Source organism: Suricata suricatta, chromosome 16 (assembly GCF_006229205.1).
Source record: "Suricata suricatta isolate VVHF042 chromosome 16, meerkat_22Aug2017_6uvM2_HiC, whole genome shotgun sequence".
NCBI lineage: Eukaryota > Metazoa > Chordata > Mammalia > Carnivora > Herpestidae > Suricata > Suricata suricatta.
In genome coordinates, this window is record NC_043715.1 from 45,478,501 (window position 1) to 45,502,400 (window position 23,900).

Here is a 23,900-nt window from a genome sequence, read left to right on the forward strand (position 1 = left end):
TGGGGTGGGGGGTAGGCACGACTTCCTACAAGGGCGGGGGGTGTTTTGATTGAAGTATGAGTGAGAGGCAGAAGAGAATGGTTTTTCTTTTTTGCAGAGGACCAGCACGGATGATGAATAGCACTGGGAGAGCATGGAACGAGTGGGTCCGTGTGGCTGGATGGACCTCGCATTTGGGAGGGAGAACCCAAAGAGGCAGGATGAGAGGGAGAGGCAGTGGGCAGAGTGTGCGCTTCTAGTCTGAGCTGTTAAGGAGCTGGTTCTTTACCTGAAGACAGTGGGGAGCCACAGCCATGTTTTAAGCAGGGGACCAACTGATCAGTTTCATGTTTGAGATAATAATTTTTTTCATGTTTTTATTTATTTTTGAGAGGTGGGGAGGGGCAGAGAGAGAGGGAGACAAGAATCTGAAGTAGGCTCCAGGTTCTGAGGTGTCCGCACAGGGCCCATTCGGGGCTCGAACTTGTGAACTGTGAGATCATGGCCTGAGCCCAAGTCAGACGCTTAACCAACTGAGCCACCCAGGCGCCCCTCGATCATAATTTAGTTTCCCAAGACGACACGATGCGTTCCAGCTGGGGGGTGCAGAGAGGTGGTCTTAGGTGGGATAAGGACCCAGTGAACCAGTCTCAAGTGAGGAAGTTATCTCTTGTTAAGTTGCATGTCCTGTCTTCTGAGTGGGTCACAGAGGAAGGTTCACTCTGGTGCTGCTGTGTCTGATACGCTTCTCTGTAATTTGCTTGTCTCTGTGTTCATTGGGGAGGAGCAGGCTTTTGGCTTAGAGCCGGTGGCAGGCAACAGTATCCTGCTAGGGCTTAATGATACTGTTTTGCTTTTATCTCTATGGTTACTTTTTACTTGCAACAAGCTAACTTTAAAAATGTTTTTTTTTTCCCTGAAATATTTCAAACTAAGGAAGTTTCTTAAGTTAAATAAAATGCAAGTGAATTTAAAATATCAGATAAACAGGTCGTATTGCCGTGAACTTGGCAAGAAGACGTGAAGTTAGAAAAAGATTGAGGTTTGGGGAACACTGTTTTGTCTGGACCATTTCCTTTTGTGACTGGTTTGGAGGCCAAGAGACCAGAAAGGAGGCTGGGCAAGGGGCTGGGTGTTAGAGGGCAGTGCTCTGGCCTAGGCTAGGGGCTATAGGGATGGGAGAGAAGGGACACCTTGGAGGGACAGTGTTCCAAAAGCAGAAATGTCAAGGTTTGGTGCCTGATGGGAGCTAGAGGGAGCCAGCACAGGTCTAGGGGAAGACGTTGAGGTCAGTGTGGGACACGCTGGGCACGAAACGTTCAGAAGACATCTGGGGGAGGCATCTGTGGAGGCTGCTGACGTATGGGAGCCTCTAGTTCTGGAAGAAAGTGGGGCACTGGAGACAGATGGGGCGTCACCTGCAGAGACAGGAACTGGGACTGGAAGGTGAACTGGCCCAGGGGGAGAGTGTCTGCAGGGAGAAGCAGGGTGGGCCCCTGGCTGACCCCTGGGGACTGAAGCCAGCACTTGGGGGGTGAACAGAGGAAGAGGGGCCTGCAGAGGATCCGCCAGAGAAGTTGGAGAAAAGCCAGGAGAATGGGATGTGACAGATGTCAAGGGAAGAGCATTTCTCTAGGGAGGGAGCGGGCAGTGGTGTGAGGTGTCTTGTAGGTAAGGATTAAAGATTGTCCTTGGAATTAGCAATAAGAGGCAGGCAATGACCTTGGGAAGCAGTGTAGACTGGAACCGGAGATCTAAGAATCATTGTCACAGAGATGCCCACCAGCAGAGAGAGTGGATAGAGTGCATGAGGCAGCCTGGGTGTTGTAGAGTAGAAAGAGATGAGGGGCCAAGGACCAACCTCGAGCTAAAACGTTGACGGGCCAGCTGGAGGCTAGCGACGAGGTCTGAAGGAGGAGGGAGGCTGGGTGTGCTCCCAGGTCCTGGTGGCCTGGGTGCTGGTGCTGTCACTGAGGTAGGATGGCGCCCGGAGAGGCTGGGCTGGAAGGGACGGTAGGCAGAGCAGAGGGGCTTGTGACGAGCCAGACAGAGCTAAGGTCAGATTTGGGGCTGGGGAGCTTGCTGTCTGGATTTTGGGATACAGAACCCTGGTGCCCCAATGTGTTGTGACCCTGCAGGTAGAGGAAGAGCGGCGGAGTGTAGCAGGCAGTGAGAAGGAGGAAGAGCCCGAGGAGGAAGAGGAGGAGGAAGAGGAGGAAGAATATGATGAGGAAGAGGAAGAGGAAGATGATGACCGGCCTCCCAAGAAACCCCGCCATGGCGGCTTCATCCTGGACGAGGCTGGTATGTCACAGGCCTGGCGCATGCAGAGCATTGGCTGGACTTCCAACCTCGGTTCTGTCTCTTGAATGAATTTTTTCAAGAAGTTTTTCTTCCGGTAAATGTTTAACACAACATAGTAAGTAGTAGGATAGTATAGGGAACCTCCGTGTCCCGTCACCTCGTGTCAACACTTAACAGCTTAGTGCACGTCTTGTTTTGCTTCTTCCTCTTCATTCCCACCCACGACTGGATGACGTCGAGGCAAATCCCAGATACATAATTTTACCCTGGAATATTTCTTTATATATTTCCAAAACGTCAATCCTTTTAAAACAGTTACAGTAGGGGCGCCTGGTTGGCTCAGTCGGTTAAGTGTCTGACTTCAGCTCAGGTCGTGATCTCACAGTTTGTGGGTTCGAGCCCCATGTCTGGCTGTGTGCTGACAGCCCAGAACTTGGAGCTTGCTTCAGATTCTGTGTCTCCCTCTCTCTTTGCCCCCTCCCCCACTCATGCTCTGTTTTTATCTCAATAATAAATAAAAACATTTAAAAAAATTAAAAAAAAATCCAGGTACAGTAGCGTTATCATCCTTTAAAACACTGAAATCTGTGCTTGTCATGGAAAGCCCAGACGATCCTGATGTAGGGAGGACAGGGTGGTGGAGGCCGACAGGCCTGGGTCCCTTCTGGCCTGGCTCTGCTCTCTTCTCTATGTGGCCCTGGGTGAATTGCTGTTGGTTTCTTGAAAGTTTTCTGAACAACTTCTGGCACGTAAGTGCTCATGCTATTCTCATCCTCATCCTTGAAATACCCATTTATTTCCCAGTGGCTACTTAGTATTTTTTCCATAATCTGTTTTAACCAATCTCTTGTTGGACGTTGAAGTTTGTGTTTTTCATTATTACAAGCAGCACCACCGGGAACACTTGCATACGTGTTCAGACACATAGACACAAGGTATTGCCTAGACCTGGGGTTCTAAACAGTTGTGCGCTGTGGCTCCTTTGGCCTCTGGTGAAGTCTGTGGAGCCCTTCTTAGAATTGTGTTCTGAAATATTTAAGGAAAAAATACGTAGGATTCCAGGGAGAACAATTATACCTAAATGCAGTACCTAAATACTCAAAGAATATGTGTGTTTTGTTAGGAATGCACTGAAATAACAAGATTTAGTGGAGGGTCTGATAATCTAATTTTGAAGTAGCAATGAGTAGAAATGATATTACTGAATTTCAAGTAGAGGTTAGTGAAAATGAAGATGTAGTATTTTTAAGTTTATTTTTGATGTCTTATTTACTTTTGAGACAGGGAGAGACAGAGCATGAATGGAGACAGGGCAGAGAGAGAAAGTGGGCAGAGAATCTGAAGCAGTCGAACTGTGAGATCATGACCTGGGCCGAAGTCGGACGCTCAACTGACTGAGCCATCCAGGCTCCCCAAGTTTTTTATTCTGCGGGAGAGAGAGGGAGAAGAAAGAGGGATGAGCAGGAGAGGGGTAGAGAGAGGTGGATAGAGGTCTGAAGTGGGCTCTGAGCTGTCAGCACAGAGCCCGACACAGGGCTTGAACCCACAGACTGCGAGATTATGACCTGAGCCAAGTTGGACTCAACCAACTGAGCCATACAGGTGCCCCTGAAGATGCGGTATTTTATCTGACCTGGACCCCGAAGATTTTCTACGTGGCAGATCCCTCCCTGTACGCCATATTGCTGGGCAAAGGGGATGTACGTGACGTTAAAGCCTTTGATGTCTGTGGCCAAAGACCGGCCCCTGGAAACGTCGTGCCAGACACTCCCTCCAGCCATCCTGAGTGGGCTTGTTCCCCACACGCGTGTGAGGGATGGAGTCCCATCCTCCCTTCTCCTCGGACCCTCTTACCTGAGGGAAAACCAGGGAGCAGAGGGGCAGGAAATGCTCAGAACATTCTTGTTCTTGGAGACCTTTGGCCCTTTTCCTAACGGCTGAGGGGAGGGAGTCCTTTCTTAGAGAAAAGATCTTAGGTAGCAGAAATGCCCGGATCAAGAGAATGGATAACATGCCATGTGACTTAGACGTGGACTGCGGGGGCCAGCCGTGTGTTTTCTGGGGTGTCATTGGCCACTGCTTGTGGGGAAGCTGTGTGGCAGGGCCCCTTTGATCAAGCAGTTCTTTTTTAGGAGTTCATCTGACAGTTAAACTCGAAAAGGTACGTAAAGATAGGAGGTCGAAGATAATTGCTGCATTTCTGTTTGCAGTTGTGTTTGGTGACCTACTTGTCCGTTGATGGTAAGGGCCTGCTGACACGAGGTACGGGGCAGAGAGGTAATAGCAAACGAAGGCTGTGCGGCTATGAAAGAGTTCCAAGCTAGTAGCATTGCTCAGAAAAAGAGGAAGGTACAGAACGGTGTGTTCAAAAGTGGCATCAGAAAAAAAAGAGGAGGGCAGGGAGTGGGGGGTTTATGTACATTTCTTCTTTATGTACAGATTATTTCTAGGCAAGAAACTGGTCATAGAGTTGCCTCTGGGAAAGGGAACTGAGCCAGTGGGGGGTTAGAAACGGGAGGGAGACTTCCCTGTACCCATACCTCCTCCGAACACTTTGGAGTTTCTCATCATGTACAGATATCAGTAGTCAGTGTTTGGTGTGACAGTCACTATGTACAAAAGAGGATTTGTAATGTAGTGAAGACATTAGGTGCAGACTGTTCCTCAGGTACCAGCTGAGAGTCTTTGGGCCAGTGAAGCCACCTCTCTGGGCCTCAGAGCCCTTGCCGTAAAACCAGAACAGTGATGGAACCTCCGTCTGGGTTGCAGGAGGATTCAGGGAGCAATCCGTGGCAAGAACTCACAACAGAGCAGGGCATACAGTACACTCGGTAAGCGTTAGGGGTATAAACCTAAGGGAACAATAACAAAACCAACAGATCATGAGTTGTGTCTTTCATGGGGCTCCTGGGGGTCTCGGTTGAGCATCCGACTTCGGCTCAGTTCATGATCTCTCTGTTTATGAGTTTGAGCTCCACATCAGGCTCTGCTGACAGCTCAGAGCCTGGAGCCTGTTTCAGATTCTGTCTCCCTCTCTCTGTTCCTCCCCCGCTCGCGCGCGCTCTTTTTCTCTCAAAAATAAATAAAAGTTAAATTATATGTATAAACATACGTATGTATATTTTTTTAGTGTATACTGGTTTTAATAGCTTGGAGGGAACTTTTTTATTTGCTTAATTTGATCTGATTTTTTCTTCTGAGAGAGAACGAGAGAGGGCACGGGTGCAGGGAAGCACAGAGGAGTGGCAGGGAGAGGAAGAGAGAATCTCAGTGTAGAGCCTGACACGGGGCTCGAACCCATGAACTGTGAGATCACGACCTAAGCCAAAATCAAGAGTTAAATGCTTAACCGACTGAACTACCCAGTGCCCCATCTGACTTTTTTTTCAAGTTTATTTTGTTTTTTTAATGCTTAGCATGGGGCTTGAATTCGCGACTCCAAGGTCAAGAGTGACATGTTCTACTACTGACTGAGCCAGCCAGGCACCCCTCTTCTGCTTTTTGAAATGGACTCCCGGATGCGGTCGGGGGAGGGATGGTTTTAGAGCCAGGTGGAGGCGGAGCCGCACAGGGACCTGATCCTGCGTCTTGAAGCAGCCCTGGGGCAGCGGGTGAGGGCCTCACCTGTCCAGGCCCCTGAGTCCCGACCTGCGGGGTGCAGAGTCGTCGTGCCTGGCCCCCAGCCATGTTTCCTGGGAGCCACCGTCACGAGGTCACCTTTGCTGTGGCTGCCTCGCTGACCACGTGGCTATCTGGTTGCAGATGTGGACGACGAGTATGAGGACGAGGACCAGTGGGAGGACGGAGCAGAGGACATTCTAGAGAAGGGTGCGTGTGGGCCCCCCTTCTGCAAGCCCACTTTGGGGTCTTGGGTCTTGAGAGCCCATCTCCAACCCCCACGCCCTGCACCACCCCAACTCCCACCCTCCTCACCTCGCTTCTTTCTGTCGTTGCCAGAGAGACCAGCTCTGTACCCTTTTCCTTTTAGGCCCATGAGTTGGGGGGTGGGGGCTGTGGGTGGTGGGTGTTATGGGAAGTGGACTCTGGGGTCCCAGGGCCCCTGTGAATCCCTTCTGGGGGTTGTAGGGTGGGTGGGCTCTGTCCCAAGTAACCCCCCACTTCCTGGGCCAGTGCCCCCACTTCCCTGTTATTTTCCGTTTTGTGCGCCTCATACATTTCGGCTTCTCCCCCAACCACCTGGTGCCTGGCCTTTACTTTTGATTTTCAACCTTCCTGTGTCCCTCCCTTTCCCTTCCCCCAACCCATTGGTTGATTTCGCTGCTATAATTTGGCTCATACTTTGTCTGCCCACGCCCACCACCACCACCACCACCACCACCACCACCACCACCACCTCCTCTTCCTCCAAGTAGAAGAGATTGAAGGTAAGAATCTGAAAACTGTGATTTCCCGACCTTCCTCCCATATCCTGACATCTCCTTCCTGCCCACAGTACCCTCCTTCCACCCCGACCCCTGTCTGGCCCTGGGGGCTCTGACTCAAATGGTCCAGAGTTCAGCGGGTTCTGAAGCCAGGGGCCCAGCTGTTGGCCTGGGGAAGCGTGTGTGTGTGTGTGTGTGTGTGTGTGTGCGAGCGAGCATGTGGGCAGCAGGGATAAGTGCGGGGGGGCGGTGGTGGAGTTCAGGGCACACTTGGTGGCTGTGAGCTAGGCAACAGCTGGACACCCCCACCTGTTGGGCTCTGTCCCCGAGGCTTTTTCATGCGAACCAAGATGCCGAGCAGGACCAAGTAGAGAGGGTGAGGGTTGGGGGATTCTCAGTGAGGTATCTCCTGCCCCAGGGCCCAGCTCCGGCCCTCTCAGCCCCCATCACTCCTCCACGCCCCTGCCCTTCACCTCCGCTTATTCACCCCGTCTGCCCGTTTTTTCGCAGCCTCCAATATCGATAATGTTGTCCTGGATGAAGACCGTTCTGGCGCTCGCCGCCTACAAAACCTCTGGAGGTGAGTGGGGACGCGAAAGGGAGAAATTGGCTTCCGGGGTGGGGGGAGGATGGGGAGGCTAGGGGCAAGTCAGCCCACCCTCCTCTCCACAGCCTTTCATTCATGTTTCCTTTCCCCTTCACACCCCAGGGACCAGCGAGAGGAGGAACTGGGCGAGTACTACATGAAGAAATATGCCAAGTCATCTGTGGGAGAGACGTAAGGGCATGGGGTGGTGGCAGATGGTCCCTTTTTGGGAGGGGTCAGGCTTCTGACAGAGCACCCCCCTCCTTCCCAACCGCTGTCCTCTCTCCAGGGTGTACGGAGGATCCGATGAGCTCTCTGATGACATCACCCAGCAGCAGCTGCTCCCGGGAGTCAAGTAAGGGGGTTGGGATGGGCGGGCTGAGATGGGGGGGTCTTGCATTGCGGTGAATGTGCCCTCACAGGCACAGTGGTGGATGGTGGGGATAGGTGACAAGTTGGCGCTTGCCCTCTTCCTTTTGTTTCTGGATGGAGGGATGGAGAAGGAGAGGGTGTGGAGGGAGAGCAAGAAGGATGGGTGTGGGGATTCGGGTCTCTCATGATGAGGCCATTTCACCGAAGGGTTTCCTCTGCTCTCCTGTCTAGGGATCCAAATCTGTGGACTGTCAAGTGTAAGGTGTGTGCTCTAGGGGTCCGGCCTTGTCAGGGAGGGCTCCCCTCTTTCCGTCCTGGGTCTCCTGGGCCTATCGGTCTCTTAGTCCCATCTCTGCTTCTTTATCCCCAACCCGGCCCATCCTCTGTCCTCCCCTCACTTACTCACTGTCTCCTATCTCTGTCTTTCTTACCATCCATACCTCTTTATCTGTCCCTCTTTCTTGTTCATTCCTCTCTCCTGTTTTATCTTTCTTGTCTGATGACACTGCACTGCCATTGGCTCCCGCCCCCTTTTCTGTGTCCGTCCTTCATCTTGTCACCTCCACCTGAAGTCTGTATCTCTTCTTCCAGATTGGGGAGGAACGGGCCACAGCCATTTCCTTGATGCGCAAGTTCATTGCCTACCAGTTCACAGACACGGTAAGTCGGGTAGGCAGGCAGCTTGGAAATGAGATAGAGAGCAAAGCTCAGAGGGAGGGACAGTATAGGTTCAAGGGTACCAGGTGCTCCTTGGTGTCAGCAGTACTGCCCGTTCCGTGAGCTGCTTTAGCTAGGAAACAACCACTCCCTGGATTGAAGCATTCTCCTGTGCCCGACAGAGGTCTTGTCTCTGCACCCCTGGCATGGGTCAGCAGCCCTCTAGCCCTCCAGAAGTCAGCCTTTAGCTTCCTTTTTTTGTTTTGTTTTTAAACTTTTTTTTTTGGTAGTGTTAGTATTTGAGAGAGAGAGGGAGACACAGAATCTGAAGCAGGCTCCAGGCTCCGAGCTGTCAGCATAGAGCCTGACACAGCGCTTGAACTCTTAGACCATGAAATCTTGACCTGAGCCAAAGTTGGACACTTAACTGACAGAGCCACCCAAATGCCCCAACCTTTAGCTTCCTGAACCTTTTCTGCCTGAGTGAGTTGTGCCTGTTCACCAGCCCTGCTGGGCAGCTATCACCCTTATACTGTTTGGGAGGAGTCCTGGGATAGGACAGGGTGGCTGAGAGCATCAGGGGACAGGCTTCTTGGGGAGAATTCCTTCCTTCCCTCTTCCGTGCAGTCATCACACATCGCTGACCTCTCCCATGGGCAGGTCTCTGCACTGGGAGATGCCAAGGATGCAGCAGTGACCATGCCAGGGCTGGTCCTGCCCCCTTAGGGCTCGCTCACAGCACACGAAACATGAAGGTGCTGCTTTAAGTTCACAGATCTTTCTTGGGGCGCCTGGGTGGCACAGTCAGTTAACCGACTTCTGCTCAGGTCATGATCTCACGGTTCATGGGTTGGAACCACTCGTCGGGTTCTGTGCCGACAGCTCAGGGCCTGGAGCCTGCTTCGGATTCTCTGTTTCCCTCTCTCTCTGTCTCTCTGTCTCTCAAAAATTAAGTTCACATGGGGCGCCTGAGTGGCTCAGTCGATTAAGCCTCCAACTTCGGCTCAGGTCAGATCTCACGTTCGTGGGTTCAGGCCCCGCGTCAGGCTCTGTGCTGACAGCTAGCTCAGAGCCTGGAGCCTGCTTTCGGTTCTGTGTCTCCTTCTCTCTCTGCCCCTCCACCCTCTCATGCTCTGTCTCTCTCTGTATCAAAAATAAATAAAGCATTAAAAAAATTTAAAAAAAATTAAGTTCACAGATCTTTCTTTAGACTATTGGAGTTTGAATCTTATCCCTGCTGCTTCCTACCTCTGTGACCTTGTTCAGACTGCATCCCCTTTCCGGGTGCCTCGTGTGCCCCTCAGCATTGCTGGATTAAGTAGCTTTGGACATGCCCAGAGCTTGGCCTGCAGCTTGTGTTCAGTAACTATACTTCTTGTCAGAGGCATAATTGTCAACTTTGGAACAAGGGCAAACTCAGTAAAGAGGGTGCTCAAAATTCATGACACACCAGCTCCTGCTAACTCTGGGTAATGTTCTCACTGAATAGAGTCAGAGTCAGGCTGAGAGCGTTGCCTGTACCCGCTGAAGGAGTTGGGTTAAGTCAGTGCGACCAAGTGGACAGTCCTAGGATTTGCAAGTCATTTCAAGTGTGCTCAGAACTCAGTCGTGTGTCCTGGGCAAAATCCTGTTGATCATTTGAATTACAACTGGTTATTTTTTTTAATGACCAAAGTGTTACATGTATATCGTAGAAGCTCAAATCTCCATACCTAAGTCCCATTTTTCAGAAGGAGTTTCTGTTGGTTTGTGTCTTTCTGGATCGTCTTCTTTGCATGTTGAAAAACATGTCCTTTTTGTTTATAACAAACAAAATGGTGTTACGTTATATATGTGTTATTCTGCGGCGAGCCTTTTGCCAAGACCTTAATCACCTTTGCATGCCCAGGAAATACAAGGTTGTTTCCATTTTTTGGTATCACAAGCAATGCTGAAACAAATTAGTAGTTGTTTTTTTTTTTTTAATGGAGGTATAACTCACATATCCTAAAATTCGGGGTCATCGTGTATGATCCTTCTGACATGTTGCTGGGTCTAGTTCTACTTTATTGGAGATACTGTTCTTGCATCTGTGCTCATAAAGCGATATTGATCTGTAGTTTCTTAAAGCTGTTTGTCTTTGGTATCGGGTTAATACTGGATCTACAGAATGAGATGAGAAATGTTCCCTCCTTTTCTAAAAAGAGTTTGTGAAAGATCGGTGTTATTAAAATGTTGAGGGGAGGGCGCCTGGGTGGTTCTGTCGGTTAAGCGTCAACTCAGGTCTTGATTTCAGGGTTGTGAGTTCAAGCCCCATGTTGGGCCCGGTGGTGGGTATAAAATGTTGGGTAGAATTCACCAGTGAAACTCTATAGTCCTGGCCCTGTGTATGTGTGGGGGCGGGGGGGGGGGAGAGGATTTTCAGTTACTCGTTCAATATCTTCTTGTAGGTCTATTCAGATGTATTTCTTTTTGAGTCAGTTTCGGTAGTTTCTGTCTTTCTACCGGAAATATTCATTTCTTTGAGATTATCTTATTCATCAGTGTGCAATTGTTCATAGCATTGTTTTGTAACCCTGTAAAATTGGTAGCAGTGTCCTTTCATTTCTGATTTTAGTAATTTGAGTCTTTAGTAACTTGAGTCATTTGTCTTCTTCTTGGTCAGTGGCTCTAAGTTTGTCAAATTTGTTAGTCTTTTCAAAGAGCAAGCTTTTGGTTTTGGTGGACTTCTCTATTTTTCTACTCCCTTTTCTACTCGTTTCCATTCTGATCTTTATTATTTCTTTCCTTCTGCTGGCTTTGGGTTTAGTTTTCTGTTCCTTTTATAAGTTTAAAGGTAAAGGGCCAAGTTATTGATTTGAGACTTTTCTTTTTTACAGCTATAAATTTACCTCTCAGCACAGCTTGCTTGCATCCTGTAAGGTTTAGTGTTTTTGTTTTCATTTATCTCAAAATATATTCTAATCTCCCTTGTCATTCTGAATTCTTTTTGGTTTTAAAGATTTTAAAGTAATATTTACACCCAAGGTGGGCCTAGAGCCCACAACCCTGAGATCAACACGCTCTACCCACCGAGCCAGCCAGGTGCCCCATAATCCTTACTTTTGATCCGTTGGTTACTTAGGAGTGTATTTCCACATAGTTGTGAATTGTCTAAATCTGTTACTCATTTCTAATTTCATTCCATTTGATTGGAGAATATATTTTGTACGATTTCAGTTCTTTTACATTTGTTGAGACTTCTCTCTGTGGTCCAACATACAGTTTGTCCTGGACGATGTTAAGTGTTGAGAATGTGCATTCCGCTGGTGGATAGTGTCCTCCTGTAGATGTGCGTCAGGTCTGGTCGGCTTGCAGGCTCAAGTGCCGTTTCCTTGTTGATCGTCTATCTGCTTCTGTCTGTTGTTGAAAGTGGGGGGATTGTCGTCTCCAGTTCTTACTGGTGAATTGTCAGTTTCTCCCGCTCTTGCTGTTGGGTTTTGCCTCATGTATCTTGAGGTTCTGTTGTTGGTTCATACGTGTCTGTAATTCTGATGTCTTGAATGACGGACCCTTTCAGCGTCCTAAGATGCCCTTTGTTTGCCTCCGGCGACAGCTTTTGTCGTAACGCGTGTCAGTTTGCCATTCGTGTAATCGTTCAGTTCTCTTCGCTCTCATTGCTTTTTACACGTAGTGTGTGTCGGTACCTGTCTGTGTCACTATCTAGAGATTCATTCCTTTTTAAGTGTTCCATTGTACGTCACGGAGGGTTTGTGACATGGTTTAGCCAGTCCCTTTTAGGGGCCTTTAAAAATGTGCAGTCTTATTTGTTTGCTGTGATCAATAAATGTGCGGTGGCATCCTCAGGCCTGGGTCGTTGCGTGCCGTGGGATGAGTTCCTGGGGGGGAGAGCGCTGTCGCGGCGGCTCTTCCCGTCGGGCCCAGTCGTGTCTCACGGTCTCCCTCCGTGGGTGCGGCCCCGCAGCCCCTGCAGATTAAGTCAGTGGTGGCGCCAGAGCACGTGAAGGGCTACATCTACGTGGAGGCCTACAAGCAGACGCACGTGAAGCAGGCCATCGAGGGCGTGGGCAACCTGCGGCTCGGCTACTGGAACCAGCAGATGGTGCCCATCAAGGAAATGACAGATGTGCTCAAAGTCGTGAAGGAGGTGGCCAACCTGAAGCCAAAATCCTGGGTCCGCCTCAAGAGGGGCATCTATAAGGACGACATTGCCCAGGTGCCGGGGGTGGGGGTATGGCGGGGTGGCTGAGGGGGTAGGGGCTGCATTCACACCCCTGCTCCCCTGCTCTGTCCTCCTCCCTTTTCCTTTTGTCATCTCAGCCCACTCCTAGTGCAGAGGGCAGTTTAGGGGAGGCAGAGCCCAGGTTTTGTTGGGAGCACATCCAGGGAAATGGATGACCATCTCCTGTGAGTTTCAAGCATGCTGAGTAAAGATCTGAAGGCAGTAAGGGAGGGGGCCTTGCGGAACTCTTGGGGACAAGCGCTGCAGCGGAAGGAACAGCCTGTGAAAAGGCCCCCTGGCTGAAGCGGAGTGCGTGAGGGTGAGAGTGGCCGGAAGTGGGCTCGGGGAGGGGCCAGCGCCCGTGGCCTGTCGCAGGGCTTTGGCTTCTGCTGGAGTGAGGTGGAGGGACGTGGTGTGACGTGGATTTTGATAGGATTTCTCTGGGAGCTTCATCGCGGATAGACTCCTCGTTCTTGAGAAGGGGCAGTGTTGCCCCTTTTCTTGGTTCTGCCAACTGAGGAGGGAGTTGCTCCAGCATGTAGTGGATAGAAGCCAGGGATGCTGCTGACACCCTGCAGTGTGGGGGACGGCTCCCCACAGCAAAGAATGGCCTGGCTGCCAAACCCCGGGCTGGGCCGGATGGGGCCACAGGAGTGTGGAGACCAGCGAGGAGACCGTGCAGCTGTAGTCCTGGGGGCAGGTGATGGTGGCCTGGGCCTAGGGATGCAGCAGTGAGGAGGGGGAAGAGGTCAGAGTTTCCCAGGGCAGAGCCCACGGGAGTCGCTAACACACTGGAGATGGGCGGAGGAGTAGGGAGGGAGTCCAGAATGGTTCCCAGCTTGTGTGCCAGACCAGATGGAATGATGGAGCGGGAGAAGGCTCGGCAGAGGAAGGGGGGGCAGGTGTGGGGGCAACCGGGAGGTTAGTTGTGGTTGCACTAGGTTGAGGGGCCTTTTAGACATCTGAGGAGAGATGGACAGTCCTCTTCGGGGTTGAGGAGAAACAGGCCTGAGAGAACTTGGCGGATTGTGAGCAGTCTGGCTTCTTCCCCATCACCCCCTGTCTGTGCCCTTCCTGTTGTCTCCGTGCCCTTCCTGTGTCTTGGGCAGAGAGGAAGGGCCAGGGCCCCCCTGACCACCCCCTCTCCTCAGGTGGATTACGTGGAGCCCAGCCAAAACACCATCTCCTTGAAGATGATCCCACGCATCGACTACGACCGCATCAAGGCCCGCATGAGCTTGGTACTGGGGACACGCTGCTGCTCGCGGGTGGGGGGCTGCCTGATCCTTGCGGGCGGCTGGGCCCTCTTCCTTCACCATTTCCACCCACACCCCCTTTCCTCCACAGAAAGACTGGTTTGCCAAAAGGAAGAAGTTTAAGCGACCTCCACAGAGGCTGTTTGATGCCGAGAAGATCAGGTGTGTGTCCTCAGACACTGGCTGGGCTGAGTCCTCACAGGTTCCCCCACAGGAATGGGTCCCCGACCCATCCATGGTCTACTTGTGAGTGGTGAGCCTGGCAGCAGTGCCTCAGACCATGTTTCTGGGCCTCTGTTTCCTGTGCCGTCAGATCAACAAGAACAGCACGTGCCTGGGGACTGTAGGGACAGTCAAGTGAATTAATAAGCACATGGACCTGGAATAGCACTTGGCTCCTAATAAGTGTGGTTAGTGGCGTGACGTGCTGCAGTGGGAGTTCTCGGTGTGTCAGGCTTCCCTGATCCGGTGCCTGGGCACCTTCGCATCAGGATGTGTCCCTCACCCTCCCCTGCTGGAGGGAGCTCCGGAGCCCCGCCCAGTGACACCAGCGTTTCAGGGCTAGCCAGAGGGCTCCTGATGGGAAGGGCAGGACAAGAGAGGGAGAAACAGGAGGTACAGTGACCCTTTGCCACGGGTCCTGTTCTGGAACCCACCGTGAGCCGCCAGCCTGTTTTCAGTTCTGTTAAACGGGGAGTACAGAACACCTTTTGAGCTGCACCCAGGATGTGGCTAATACTTCATGTGCCTAGATCAGAGCCAGTTACCCCACTGCTGTCCGCTTGACCGGACCTCCTTTTAGTGAGTGCTCTGACCCGGCCTGTAGAGCTTGCTCGGGCCGCCACCAAACTCAGCACTCGAGGGAGAAGAGGATTGGTGAGTGGCAGGAGGAGCTCGGCCTGCTTGCCCACGCTCCCTTTTTGGGAGTGGGGCGGGCTTTCCCTCCCCGCTCTAGAAGCGTGGGCAGGAACAGAGTGTCCTCCCGCCCCACAGCAGGGACGGTAGAGTTAAGGCACAGGTTGGGAGTCCCACCACCCCCTGCACTTGAATCCTGACTCAGGCCACCCTAGCTAGGAGACGTGCCCAGTGGGAGCCTCAGTCCCTCATTTCCCTAGAAAACACAGGTCACATTAGCGATGTCCTAGGCTTTGGGAAAGTGTTGGGGAGGTGTGTGGCCAGGCCGGGCGCAGGCCAGTGCTCCGTGTGTGTTAGGCATCTGTGTGGTTCAGTATTTTGTGCAGCTGGTGTCCCCCCAGCGCCTCCAGGATGCAAGGCACTGCTCTAGGAGACGAAGCCGCGCATGAGAGATGTTAAGTCCTGCTCTTCAGGAGTTGCCTTTGGTTAGGGGGATGGATCAAACGGTGGCTCATCCTCAGAGGGTGACGTGGGCCGTGGTGAACAGCCAAGCAGGGGAGAGGCCAGCAGAGTGCAGGGAGGAGGCTCTGGGCTTGGGACGGGTCACTGGGCCAGCAGGGTGAGACAGGATGGGTCATTCATCCTGTGATGCTCTTCCCGCTCTGCCAGGGGAGGGGCCTGAGGTTCAGCAAGACTCTCCTCTTCACACCCCTTCTAATCCTCTCTTCCCCACGACATCCCAGGTCCCTGGGCGGCGATGTTGCCTCCGATGGTGACTTCCTCATCTTCGAGGGGAACCGTTACAGCCGGAAGGGCTTTCTGTTCAAGAGCTTTGCCATGTCTGCTGTGGTGAGGGTCCCGGAGGGTGTCTTGCTTCCGACGGTGGGGCGCAGGGAGGTCAACCTTTCTCTCCCTCCTTCAGTCCAGGCCCTGGAGTGGTGGGTTATTGGGGTCCATGCTGGGTTGTCTTCCAAGTCAGGAGTGTTCCCAGGGAAATCACTCCCACTGTCTCTCTAGCCCGTTCAGCCTGGCTGTGACTCTGACCTTTCTCTGCTCTCCTTGTCTCAGATCACGGAGGGTGTAAAGCCCACACTGTCTGAGCTAGAGAAGTTTGAGGACCAGCCGGAGGGCATTGACCTTGAGGTGGTGACTGAGAGCACAGGTATTTGGTCCCTGTCAGTAACTCAGGCCCAAGAGGAGGGAGTGGCTCTTGGCGGGCAGTTCCCAGTCAGCCCTGCATCTGCCCCTGCAGGGAAGGAGCGAGAACACAACTTCCAGCCTGGGGACAACGTGGAGGTGTGTGAGGGCGAGCTCATCAACCTGCAGGGCAAGATCCTCAGCGTGGACGGCAACAAGATCACCATCATGCCCAAGCACGAGGACCTTAAGGTGGGTACCATGCCCGGGGATAATCTAAGGTGGCTGCCTGTCTTCGTTTGCTTTAAGGGCGTGTGTGTCTGTCCGAGGGTTTGTCCAGGCTACTGCGTCGGGGTGAGGCTGTTTCCGGCTAGGTCTGAGGAAGTGTCTAGACTGGTGTCTTGTGTCTTGGGGACAGGCTTTCTGTGTGTGGAGTAAAGGGGTGGCCAGGCTGATACCCTGAATCTGAGGTCAGCTGTCTCCAGGGCGGGCAGAGGGTCGTGCAGGTGGCCTAAAGGATCTGTGGGTGGGTGGTGTGAGCCTGGGGTGGGTTTTGGCAAGTCTTTTCTGAGGACATGAGTGGCTTCTGGGGATGGGGAGGCAGGTGGGTTGTGGTGGCTTCCCTTGCCCTGCTCAGTGTCCCCACACCCAATCCCCAGGACATGCTGGAGTTCCCAGCCCAGGAACTTCGGAAGTACTTTAAGATGGGGGACCACGTGAAGGTGATTGCTGGCCGATTCGAGGGTGACACGGGCCTCATTGTGCGAGTGGAGGAGAACTTTGTTATTCTGTTCTCTGACCTCACCATGCATGAGGTAGGTGGGGGGAGAGGGGAGGGGGGAGCAGGGCGCATGCCAGGACAGACACGGCCAATGAGCTGCCCGGACCCTGCTTCACCTGTTTTCCATTTCCCACAGCTAAAGGTGCTTCCCCGGGACCTGCAGCTCTGCTCAGAGACGGCATCGGGTGTGGATGTGGGGGGCCAGCATGAGTGGGGGGAGCTGGTGCAGCTGGATCCCCAGACCGTGGGTGTCATCGTGCGGCTAGAGCGGGAGACCTTCCAGGTGTGTGTGTGGCAGGGCTTCTGACTAGGGGCCTCCTCATCCTGGGAGGTGGCTCAGAACCCACACTGCTCTGGGTGGCAGATCTGGCTCTGTGAGCCGCGGTTGGCTGTGTGGTGTCGCACAAGTAACCTATCATTGGCCCTCTCTGTGTCTGTTCCGTGCCCTGTAAAATAGATGATAGCATCTACTTTGTTAGTTGTGATTGAGCCCCGAGATCAAACATGCAGACCCAGGTGCTTGCCCAGGGGCTGGGTGCTGCAGGCGCCCTTCTCCCCTTCATCCCTACCTGGCGATGGGAGAGCCAGCCTGATGCGTAGGACCCTGGACTCTGGGTTCATACCTTAGCCCTGTGTCTCCATGCTGTGTGACCTCGGGCTAGTGACTCGCCCTCTCTGGGCCTGAGATACCCTTTGTGGAAAATGGGAATTGTGGCAGCATCCATCTCGGAGGGAGGTTTTGAGGCTTCAGTGAAAAGTTGCGTGAAGGATTTAGCGTGGGGCCTGGCACAGAGCGATTGGTAACTGTCAGCTGTCGTGTTCATATCCACTCTGCCTACTCCTCAGGCCCCTGAGGCTCAGTCAGGACGGAGTCTCCTCCCGAAGGGTGTTTTGGATGATGGGGAACATTTTTGTTTGACCCTCGAGGGTGGTGCCCCGAGACTGCGTGCCCCAGAGCCGGGGAGTCTAGACTTCCTGCAGAGCTCGGGACAGCCTCCCGCAAGGAAGGACCATCTCACTTCAGGGAAGCCCTGCTCCACGTCACCCCTTTCTCCTCTCACCCCTCAGCATCCCTCTCCTCCCTTCGTAGGTGCTGAACATGTATGGGAAGGTGGTGACCGTCCGGCACCAGGCTGTGACCCGGAAGAAGGACAACCGCTTTGCCGTGGCCCTGGACTCAGAACAGAATAACATCCACGTGAAAGACATCGTCAAGGTCATTGACGGCCCCCACTCAGTGAGTATAAGTTCCTGCCCGGCGGCCCCGTCTGAAATGGCTGGAGTGGGGGCATGGCCGCAGAGTGACCATCCTTTCCTCGTCCAGGGCCGGGAGGGCGAGATTCGCCATCTCTTCCGCAGCTTCGCCTTCCTGCATTGCAAGAAGCTGGTGGAGAATGGGGGCATGTTTGTCTGCAAGACGCGCCACCTCGTCCTGGCAGGGGGCTCGAAGGTGAGGTGGGTGCGGTGGCGCCCTCGCTCAGCTCTCCAGCCTTCTCTGGCCCCGGGAGCGACAGCAGTGGGCTCGTGGAGGATCGGGGCACAGATGTCAGTGTCAGGTCCTTGGCAGAGTTTATTGGGATTCAGAGCTTTTTACCAAATCATTCATCCACTCGGTTTTATTGAGCACCTGTTAGGTCCCTGACACCAAACAAGGCGAAAATCCCAGTCCTCCTAGAGCTGCTAGAAGACAGACAGGGGAATGTGTACAAACATGTGTGGAGGAACGACAGGCACTGTCAAGTAACACGAGATTGGGGACCAGAGAACAATGGGGGCTGCTGATTTAAACGGAGGAGGTTAAGGAAAGGTTTCCTTGAGGTGACACTTGAGCAGAGACCTGAATGAAGGGACACAGAGCTATGTGACTAGCTCAGGGGAGTGACAGATACAGAGGTCTTAGGACTTATAGGAAAGGTGCATAGAACCATAAATCAGAAGGGAGTCAGGCCCGGGATCTGGGTAGCTGGGACCAGAGGTGATTTCTTCATGGCCCTCAAGGTGGGGGTGATGAATTCTTCCAGCTATGCAGGGTTATAAAGTCCTGGCCAGGGGAGGACCGGCCTCTTGATTGATAGGCCCACAGTGGCATTGGGGTGACAGTTTCTCCAAAGGAAAATGGAGGCATTGTCAACAGAAGGAGGAGGATAGCTGCTAGGCCAGTTCAGGCAGGAGCTGTTCCCAGATGGAGGCAGGAGCCAGTCACCCAGGCCCCGCCTGCTGCGTCACTTCTTGTCCTTTTCCTAGCCCCGAGATGTGACCAACTTCACCGTGGGTGGCTTTGCCCCTATGAGCCCCCGGATCAGCAGCCCCATGCACCCCAGTGCTGGAGGTGAGGGGGGCTGGGCAGGGGTGTGTCTGGGGCATGGGGGAGGGTGGTTATTCAGCCCACAGTTGCTGAGGGCCTGCTTTGCTGGCCCGGCCCCGATGGGGCTCACAGCCCATGAAGACCAGGGCCTCCCCTCACCCTGTCACTGCTCCTGGCGGCAGCCCAGAGTGGTCACCGCTGTGCACGGGCTCTCGTGCAGCTGCCCAGAGGAAGCTTCTGAACCAGTATGGATGGGTTGAGGGAGTCAAGCAAGTGAAGAGGGGGCTTGAGGTTGCTCTGTCTGTAGACACGGCGTGTGAGGGGAGGGCATGGCCCTGGGGACTGGTGATGTTCCCCTTCCTCCCCAGGTCAGCGCGGTGGCTTTGGCAGCCCTGGTGGCGGCGGCGGCGGCATGAGCAGGGGCCGAGGGCGGAGAGACAACGAACTCATAGGCCAGACTGTGCGCATCTCCCAAGGGCCCTACAAAGGTGACCTTCGAGGCCATGTGGAGGTCAGCGGGGGTGGGGGGGCGTGATAGAGAACTGACCCGCCTGACCTCCTGCCTCCTCACCAGGCTACATTGGTGTGGTGAAGGATGCCACTGAGTCCACGGCCCGTGTCGAGCTGCACTCCACCTGCCAGACCATCTCTGTGGACCGTCAGCGGCTCACTACGGTGTACGGGCTGGGGCAGGCCCAGGAGGGGGGTTGTTGGGTGGGGAGAGGGCCCTACTCACCCATCCGGTTCTCTGCGTCCACAGGGGCTCACGGCGCCCAGGTGGCATGACCTCCACCTATGGGCGGACACCCATGTATGGCTCCCAGACACCCATGTATGGCTCTGGCTCCCGCACACCCATGTACGGCTCCCAGACACCTCTCCAGGATGGTGAGTGTGCCCAGGGGACAGGGATGAGGGGTGATGGGGGGAGCCACAGACAGGACAGAGCTGACACACAGCTCTCTCCTTGTCTCCCATTTCAGGCAGCCGTACCCCGCATTACGGTTCACAGACACCCCTGCATGACGGCAGCCGCACTCCTGCTCAGAGTGGGGCTTGGGACCCCAACAACCCTAACACGCCGTCACGGTGAGGACTGGGGTGGAGGACAGGGTTCCCGGAGGCTGCGTGTGTGGGCGGTTATGCTGGGTGGCCCTCCCTGAATTCTCTGCTCTCAGCCAAGGGCAGGTGGGGCTGGGCTGGTGATAAAATGGGCTCTCCAGTCCCCAGCAGAGTAGCAGGCTATGCGGAAGACCTGGGCTTTGAGAGGTGCTTGGGCAGCTCAGTCGGGTCGGCATCTGACAGTTGTGAAATCGAGTCCTGAGTTGGGCTCAGTGGGGAACCTGCTTGGGATTCTCTCCCTTTCCCCTCTCCATCTCTCCCCGCCCTTCCGGTGTGTGGGGGGGACGGGCGCGGGGGGATGCATGCATACAAGCTCTCTCCAAAAAAATAGGACCTGGGCTTGGAGACAGACTTTTGTGACCTGGGTCATGTGACCTGTGTGTGCCCTTGGGCAGGCGGCCTCATCTCTGCCTCCCAGTCTCAACTGTGAAATGGAGGTCTCTGGATGAGGCTGTTGTGAGGCGTTCAGTGTGGTTCTGGAAGCGTTTGTTAGGTTGCTGTGATTACCGCAGTCATTCTCAACAGCTTCTCTCTCCAACAGGGCTGAGGAAGAATACGAGTATGCCTTCGACGATGAGCCCACCCCGTCCCCACAGGCCTATGGGGGCACCCCCAACCCCCAAACACCTGGCTATCCCGACCCCTCATCCCCTCAGGTCAACCCGCAGTACAACCCACAGACGCCCGGGACGCCGGCCATGTGAGTCCCCCGTGGCCAGCCCTGATCAGCCCCCGCCAGCACCTTGTCCGCCGCCACTACCTCCTCTTCCCTACCATCCCTAATAAGTGCTCCTTTCTGCCTTTGACTCTGCAGGTACAACACAGACCAGTTCTCCCCCTACGCCGCCCCCTCCCCGCAAGGCTCCTACCAGCCCAGCCCCAGCCCCCAGAGCTACCACCAGGTGGCGCCAAGCCCAGCGGGCTACCAGAACACCCACTCTCCAGCCAGCTACCACCCCACTCCCTCACCCATGGCCTACCAGGTGGGTACTGGTGAGCTTGCGTGCCCTTAAGGGCAGTGGGCTGGAATGGGCCTTGGGTGTATAGGGACAGCCAAGCTCGATGACCTGTTTTCCAGCAACACTCTGTCACCTACAGGCCAGCCCCAGTCCGAGCCCTGTTGGCTACAGTCCGATGACACCCGGAGCCCCCTCCCCTGGTGGCTACAACCCGCACACGCCAGGCTCAGGCATCGAGCAGAACTCTAGTGACTGGGTAACCACTGACATCCAGGTGAAGGTGCGGGACACCTACCTGGACACACAGGTGGTGGGGCAGACAGGAGTCATCCGCAGCGTCACAGTAAGTGGGGCCCAGGCTGGTGGGTGGGCAGGCATCCTCTCCTTTGGGGTCCCCGATCTCTGTCGTTACTGGTTTTTCCTTTTTAACCATCTGGCCACATTTTTCAGTACCTGTTTGTAGCCAGAAAAGCAGGTATGGAAGGTGTGGCCTGCAGGCTCCACAAGGCAGGGGTTTCTGCCTGTCCTGTGCGTGGCTTGGACCCCCCGCCTGGGGCAGTGACTGGCACCCAGGAGCTGCTTACATTTTAATATACTTTGAGATCAGTTCAGTGACACAGACTGAGCACCCCGTGTCAGGCTTCAGCTTAGTGCTGGGCACCGCGCCCCCCAGTGCTCCCCCTGCTCCAGCGTTACTGGCCTCTCCAACCTTCACGGTCACCAAGTTCCTTCCAGCCTCTGGACCTCTGCTCATCACGTGCCTCTGTCTAGGATTCTCTTCCTTCGTCCTTTGTCTAATAAACTGCGATTCAGCCTTCAGGGAAACACCTCAGCCATCTTAGATTTGTCTCTCATGAGCCCATGTAACCTTTTCTCATGTTACCTGCTTGGCACCTAAACGCTTAACGTTTGTTCGGGTGTGATCCTTCGATTACTAAACCTCTGTTTCCTTCCTAAGTAGCCCTAGTACCTAGAGGAGGGACCAACGCCTTGTTGGCCTTCTAGTAAACATTACTTGGAAACACCAGAGACCAAAACAGCTCCAGGCCCTGTCCCACAGATCTCACATTCTAGTGGGGGAGGCTGACATGTCCCCAGATAGGGACAGCCTGAGTACCCCAGAGCCTGGAGTACAGGAAGCCCCAAGGGCAAGAGGAGCTATGGGAACCTAGAGGAGGCATCTTATTCAAGTTTGGAGGAGGGTTCAGGGTGTGCTTCCTGGAGAAGGAGGTATCGGCCTCGAGATCTGAAGAGTGACTAGGAGTGAGCCGAGAGAAATGGCTGGGGAGAGGGTTACGTGTGTTCCAGAAAGAGGGGACTTGCAAAGGCCTGGGGGCGAGGGAGAGCCTGGCACATCTGGGGAGATAAGTATGTTCACTGTGGCTGGACATAAAGAGCCAAGGGGGAAGCCAAATGACAAGGCCAGAGAAGTGGCTGGGCCAGGTCATGTGGCAGCCTGGGCAGCATGGACTGTGTCCTTTGGAATCTGAGCAGGCAGGGCGGTGGTGGGGTCAGGTCTGTGGTTTGGGATTAAATTCGCCGTGTTGCTCTAGCAGGGGTGGATGAGGGTTGTGAGACTGGGGGCTGGGAGCCGAGGGGGAGGTCAGGCTTCACTGTAAGGCTGTGGGGAAGGGAGGAGAGAGGGAGAGGTGGCAGAGACCCTCGGGAGGCCAGTGAGCACACCTCAGAGCTGGAGGTTTTCAGTGAAAGAGCCGACCAACCTGAGGGCAGAGCTCTGGCTGGGGACGAGGGGCTGTGGGGCCATCCCTCAGATCCGGGCAGGCCGACGAGGAGGAGCAAGTGGGAGGACGATGAGAGGCCCACCTGGGGCAGGAAGGGTCAGGTGCTTGAGAAACAGTCTCTCCTGGGGCCTGAGCTAGCTTTGTTCTGGTGCTTCCCATGTGGATCTGATCACCCTGCCCGCACACACCACGGGCCCGGAACTAGGCCCAGCTTTGGGCCTTTCTGCCCCTGCGGCACCTTGGGAAAGCGATGTTTTAGAACGAGCCTGGACCCTATGGCCCTTGAGAGTGGGCGTGGCTCCTACGTTGCACGCAGGCCAGGCTGACCAGGCTGTCCCTACCCACAGGGAGGCATGTGCTCTGTGTACCTGAAGGACAGCGAGAAGGTTGTCAGCATCTCCAGTGAGCACCTGGAGCCCATCACCCCCACCAAGAACAACAAGGTAAGGGGGGGCAAGGGGACGTGGGGGCCTTGGGCTGCTGACACAGACCCTGACCCCGTACCCCACTTCCCAGGTGAAGGTGATCCTGGGTGAGGACCGGGAGGCCACAGGCGTCCTGTTGAGCATCGATGGGGAGGACGGCATCGTGCGCATGGACCTTGATGAGCAGCTCAAGATCCTCAACCTCCGCTTCCTGGGGAAGCTCCTGGAGGCCTAGGGGACGCAGGGCGGATAGACTTTGGCAGATACCTGGCAGATGGAGAGTGTCCCTCCTTCCTTCCCTGGCCCTTGGCTCTGACACAGGATCTGGGGCCCGGACCAGGGCTAATATGATTGTTCAGGATTTCCTTTATTTTCTTTTCTGAGTTCCTAGTTTCCTCACTGACATTCTTGGGAATCAGAGTAGAGTCTGGGGGAGGGTTCCCACCTTCTTGTACCCTCCCTTCCCCAGCTTGCTTTTGTGTTACGGTCTTTCAATAAAAAGCTGTTTGGTCAAAAGTGGTGTGTGTGTTGTGTCTGTGTTTTGTAAGTGGGGTCATTTGAAGACCCCACCTACTTCCTTGGTTAATAACCGGATGGTACCTAAGCCTCCGATTCCCCATCTAGAAGATGATACTGCCAATCCCAGACAGAGGGCTCTTGGGGTGAATGTATGAGACGACACTGGAAAGAGATTATTAGAACAGAGCCTGCCACTTGATTAAAGTCACATTGTACTCTCCCTTGAGTTATGTTAAGTGAAAATCTGTAAACCTCCAGGAAAACCTAAGTTCCTCCTATGGTGCAGGATACAGCTGTTACCGGTCCTTTTCTCTTGAG

General features: G+C 54.1%; 1 protein-coding gene across 5 annotated transcripts in view; it reads left to right on the top strand.

The window, feature by feature from the left end:
• Positions 1-23,579, top strand: part of SUPT5H (SPT5 homolog, DSIF elongation factor subunit) — a 26,676-nt gene extending 3,097 nt beyond the window's left edge. For 4 of the 5 annotated variants that reach the window (XM_029924555.1, XM_029924556.1, XM_029924559.1 and 1 more), the window contains exons 3-30: positions 2,118-2,283; positions 6,046-6,111; positions 6,657-6,668; positions 7,176-7,245; positions 7,375-7,443; positions 7,541-7,606; positions 7,855-7,885; positions 8,215-8,283; positions 12,224-12,475; positions 13,633-13,722; positions 13,829-13,899; positions 15,336-15,441; positions 15,661-15,754; positions 15,845-15,981; positions 16,389-16,544; positions 16,647-16,793; positions 17,601-17,747; positions 17,835-17,960; positions 18,755-18,839; positions 19,184-19,303; positions 19,390-19,492; positions 19,576-19,703; positions 19,799-19,904; positions 20,479-20,637; positions 20,752-20,920; positions 21,036-21,239; positions 22,986-23,081; positions 23,155-23,579. In XM_029924555.1, coding sequence (XP_029780415.1) covers positions 2,118-2,283; positions 6,046-6,111; positions 6,657-6,668; positions 7,176-7,245; positions 7,375-7,443; positions 7,541-7,606; positions 7,855-7,885; positions 8,215-8,283; positions 12,224-12,475; positions 13,633-13,722; positions 13,829-13,899; positions 15,336-15,441; positions 15,661-15,754; positions 15,845-15,981; positions 16,389-16,544; positions 16,647-16,793; positions 17,601-17,747; positions 17,835-17,960; positions 18,755-18,839; positions 19,184-19,303; positions 19,390-19,492; positions 19,576-19,703; positions 19,799-19,904; positions 20,479-20,637; positions 20,752-20,920; positions 21,036-21,239; positions 22,986-23,081; positions 23,155-23,298 — 3,189 coding nt within the window. In that variant the 3' untranslated portion in view covers positions 23,299-23,579. The remainder of the gene's footprint in view (positions 1-2,117; positions 2,284-6,045; positions 6,112-6,656; positions 6,669-7,175; positions 7,246-7,374; positions 7,444-7,540; positions 7,607-7,854; positions 7,886-8,214; positions 8,284-12,223; positions 12,476-13,632; positions 13,723-13,828; positions 13,900-15,335; positions 15,442-15,660; positions 15,755-15,844; positions 15,982-16,388; positions 16,545-16,646; positions 16,794-17,600; positions 17,748-17,834; positions 17,961-18,754; positions 18,840-19,183; positions 19,304-19,389; positions 19,493-19,575; positions 19,704-19,798; positions 19,905-20,478; positions 20,638-20,751; positions 20,921-21,035; positions 21,240-22,985; positions 23,082-23,154) is intronic. The other variant, XM_029924560.1, reaches the window with a different exon arrangement.
• The last annotated feature ends 321 nt before the right edge of the window (positions 23,580-23,900 follow it).